A 3,734-nucleotide genomic window follows, 5' to 3' on the forward strand; every position below is an offset into this window, starting at 1 on the left:
GTAACGAACGAACGATTCATCAGCGAGCCGTAACATCCGGTGTACCAGCGAGCTGTAACATCCGGTGTACAGGCGAGCCGTAACATCCGGTGTACCAGCGAGCTGTAATATCCGGTGTACCAGCGAGCCGTAACATCCGGTGTACCAGCGAGCTGTAATATCCGGTATACAGGCGAGCCGTAACATCCGGCGTACCGGTGTAACCTCAGAGCGGTTTCATGGTATGCCCCCAAACTCAAACATGGTGGTCTATATAAGGATTTGGAAAACATTAACGTTTGCTTTTGCTTGTATTTTGTGTGAGGGTGCAGAACTCCTTAAGGAAGCCATGCTGCATGAAGTCCTTTTTGAAAATTACAATCCACGAGTCAGACCTGTGTCAGATAGCACGACAGCTCTCAACGTGGAAGTAGCAATGTATTTGTTGAGGATTACCGATCTTAGCGAGAAAAACCAGGTCCTGACGTCCAGTATCTGGATGGATATCCGCTGGTATGATGAACTTCTCCAATGGAACGAGTCCGATTATGGAGGCGTGTCATCCATTCTGGCTGATAAGAACAAAATCTGGACACCCGATCTTCTCGTTCAAAACGAAATCGGTAACAAACGGGGGATAGGGGAGACAACTCTAAACGACCCGATCGTGATGTCGGACGGTCATGTGACATGGTGGCCAGGGAAGGAAATTAAGACAACGTGTAAAGTGGATTCAACAAAATATCCATTTGATAGTCAGTTCTGTGAAATTGAAATTAGTAAATGGTACTCTAATGATAATGTGTTGAATATCACATATACCTACCCAAGCGTCGACCTGGTACATTACGAACAGAGCGAGGAATGGGAGATACTCAGCGCCATTGTACGGAAACACCGACATTTTGAAGCAAATCAAAACTTCTCTAGAATCAAATACGGAATGACGCTTCAAAGACGGCCATTGTTTTATGTGTTAAACATCATGGTCCCTCTGATAATTCTATCCTTACTCAACCAGCTGTGTTTTATTCTACCCATTGAGAGTGGCGAGAAGATTGGAATGTGTATGTCGATATTTTTGACCTTTGTAGTGTTTCTGACCTTGATTAGTGACACGCTACCTCAATCATCAATCCACATACCCATATTTGGAATGTACCTCGTGTTCCAGCTCGTGATCAGTGGTTTGATCATAGGCCTAGAGGTTCTGGTTCTTTACACGTACCACACACCTCAGAAGGAGGTCAAAGATCGTAACACGCGGGTGTGTCATTGTGATAACGATCGAATCAGTCAGGTTAACAGTGATGATCAAACAATAAACAACAAAATTGTCCGAATTAATACCTTGACACATAATGAATTCTCCCTCAAAACACCGGAACCGGAACTCAACGGATCACACAAAGCAGCCAAGCTGAACAGAATTCTGGGATACATGGTTCTAGGGGTGAATACGTTCACTTTAGTGCTATTATTTGTTGTATTACATTCTTGATATAAAGATATATCATATAAATTATATATCAAACAAACACTTGAGCAACGAAGTATTGAAACTGAATATAATTGTGACGTAAGAAGAATGTATCCACTTACCTGTGACGTGTGTGGAATAAAGGTTGCCAAGATAATTATCAAAATACGCAATCTTTTTCCCGAACACCTCGAAAAAAGTGTGAAGACGTTTTAGTATGACTTCCTGTGAACTGTTTTGTATACCTGTGGAATCAAAATCGTATCGGTTTTTGATTGTAATCCAGCAGAAATATTGTGTCCACAAGAAGCCGACGGAAACTCTAAAACTTGTATAGCGACGGGGCTTGGATAAAATTTATTTGTACGCACGTGTTTATCACGAGATTCACGTACATACACAATTTTAAATGATACACTCGTAATATTAATATAAGTCTGTTAACAACGCGATGAATGGCGAGAGGGTCACGTGACGGAGTATAGTTCTAACCTTGCCGGAAACACAGAACAGATTATTGGAATTGTGGGAAGATTAGTCAATTGTTAGAGGATAATATTCAGTGATTTTACAGTGGTAGTATTTCTTGTTAAGAACATCAGACGATGTGAGGAACTATATCATTGTTGCGGAGGAATAACACCGTGAATTAACTCGAAATTACTACGCGTGAATTCAACAGTGATTTAATAACTGTGTCAACATACATGTTAAACTGTCTCCATCAATCATGTCATTATTGCTATAAAAGATGCATTTACCTTAAAACAGAATTTTGTTTTATTTGAAATATATCGAAAGTGTTGGACGGCTTGGCGTTTCTTATACAGAAGATTAAGTATCATTGCCCAATAATAGTAGGCTCTGGTACCAGAAATAAATACCATTTGTACAATTTATACTGATGAGGACTAGTCTAACAGATCTATAGCCTGGTATCATGCCAGTAGTTTAGGTATCACACCAGTATTATTTTCCTCACGAATACTTGGTTCATTGTCTTCATAAAAAAAACTTCGACAAATCAATGAAATTGAAGATAAAATGGGTACAAGTAAAATCACACCTAGACGTGAAGATAATCATTTGGAGACTTGTTTGTTTGTTTTTGTTTAACGTCCTATTAACAGCCATGGTCATTTAAGGGCGTGCCAGGATTTGGATGTGGAGGAAAGCTGGAGTACCCGGAGAAAAACCACCGGCCTACGGTCAGTACCTGGCAACTGCCCCGCGTAGTTTTCGAACCCAGAGGTGGAGGGCTAGTGATAAAGTGTCGGGACACGTTAACCACTCGGCCCCCAATTAGAGACACCCATAAATAGCTTTATATCGATTGACCCTCACACGTTCACCTTTTAAATAGTTTGTCTTTATCACTGTGTTTCAGACGAAATGAACTGGTCAAGAACCGAGACGATATCGACTTTTACAAAACGTTGGCGGTCTAAAACAACAATATACCATCAACCTTTTCAGATTTAGCTACTTATTATATCGTTCAATCGTAATATGAGATATAAACGATTTTTTTTAAATACTAATACTTATATAGAGAGACAGCAGATCTGTGTTTGACTTTTTATTCTATCACATTTATATAAGAATTGTATACACATGTAATAAAGGCAATACACAATTAAGATTGAGATCTAGAATATATAATTTGTTATGATCGTATTTTGAACAAAACAGATAGTGTCGATTGAGATCAAAACAATCCTGAATCTGTCTGTATTTCTAGGATTGAAACTTATACCGCGGTTTCAAATCAAATCACAAATTTCAATCTTGTATATATTAATAAATAACCTTAGCATAACAATCATCTCCAATACTGGCTTCATCAACGGAACTGTTTTGACCGAATGTATTCTTTAAAATGTATCTCAAACAAGAAATATCTTTTAAAAAGATAAACGGCATAGTTTTAATGCTGGTGGTTATAATGTAAAACTGCTGGTGAAATATATTAACGAACTAATGCGTTTCAGCACGGATAACAAAATTATATCAGTTTGAAACATTTTTGGTGAAAATAAGACTGCATTTGAATCAGGAATATAATTGTATTAATGTGTCGTTTGAATTTATGCATCCAATTATTCAGCTTGCATTCAATCTTAACTTTGTTTCGTTTTTAACTGCATATCTGCATTTTGCATTTACCGCAACATTGACCAATCATATACTTCATCTTGACCAGTAACGCCACCTGTCGCGTCATATCCGGGGCCAAAAAAGAATTGTATACGGCTATGCCGAAAAATGAACTTTA

The 3,734-nt window shown here is 38.5% G+C and overlaps 1 protein-coding gene across 1 annotated transcript; it reads left to right on the plus strand.

Annotated features, from left to right (window-relative positions):
• The first annotated feature begins 241 nt into the window (after window positions 1-241).
• On the plus strand, window positions 242-2,206 carry LOC117326691 (acetylcholine receptor subunit alpha-L1-like). Its single transcript, XM_033883413.1, has one exon. It carries the CDS (start codon window positions 242-244, stop codon window positions 1,478-1,480), a length of 1,239 nt encoding a protein of 412 aa, XP_033739304.1. The 3' UTR covers window positions 1,481-2,206.
• Window positions 2,207-3,734: the final 1,528 nt, after the last annotated feature.

Source organism: Pecten maximus, chromosome 5, assembly GCF_902652985.1.
Source record: "Pecten maximus chromosome 5, xPecMax1.1, whole genome shotgun sequence".
Lineage (NCBI taxonomy): Eukaryota > Metazoa > Mollusca > Bivalvia > Pectinida > Pectinidae > Pecten > Pecten maximus.

Excerpts from the sequence above, each read along its gene's own strand:
- LOC117326691 (XM_033883413.1), top strand. The coding sequence starts at position 242 with ATGGTGGTCTATATAAGGATTTGGAAAACATTAACGTTTGCTTTTGCT.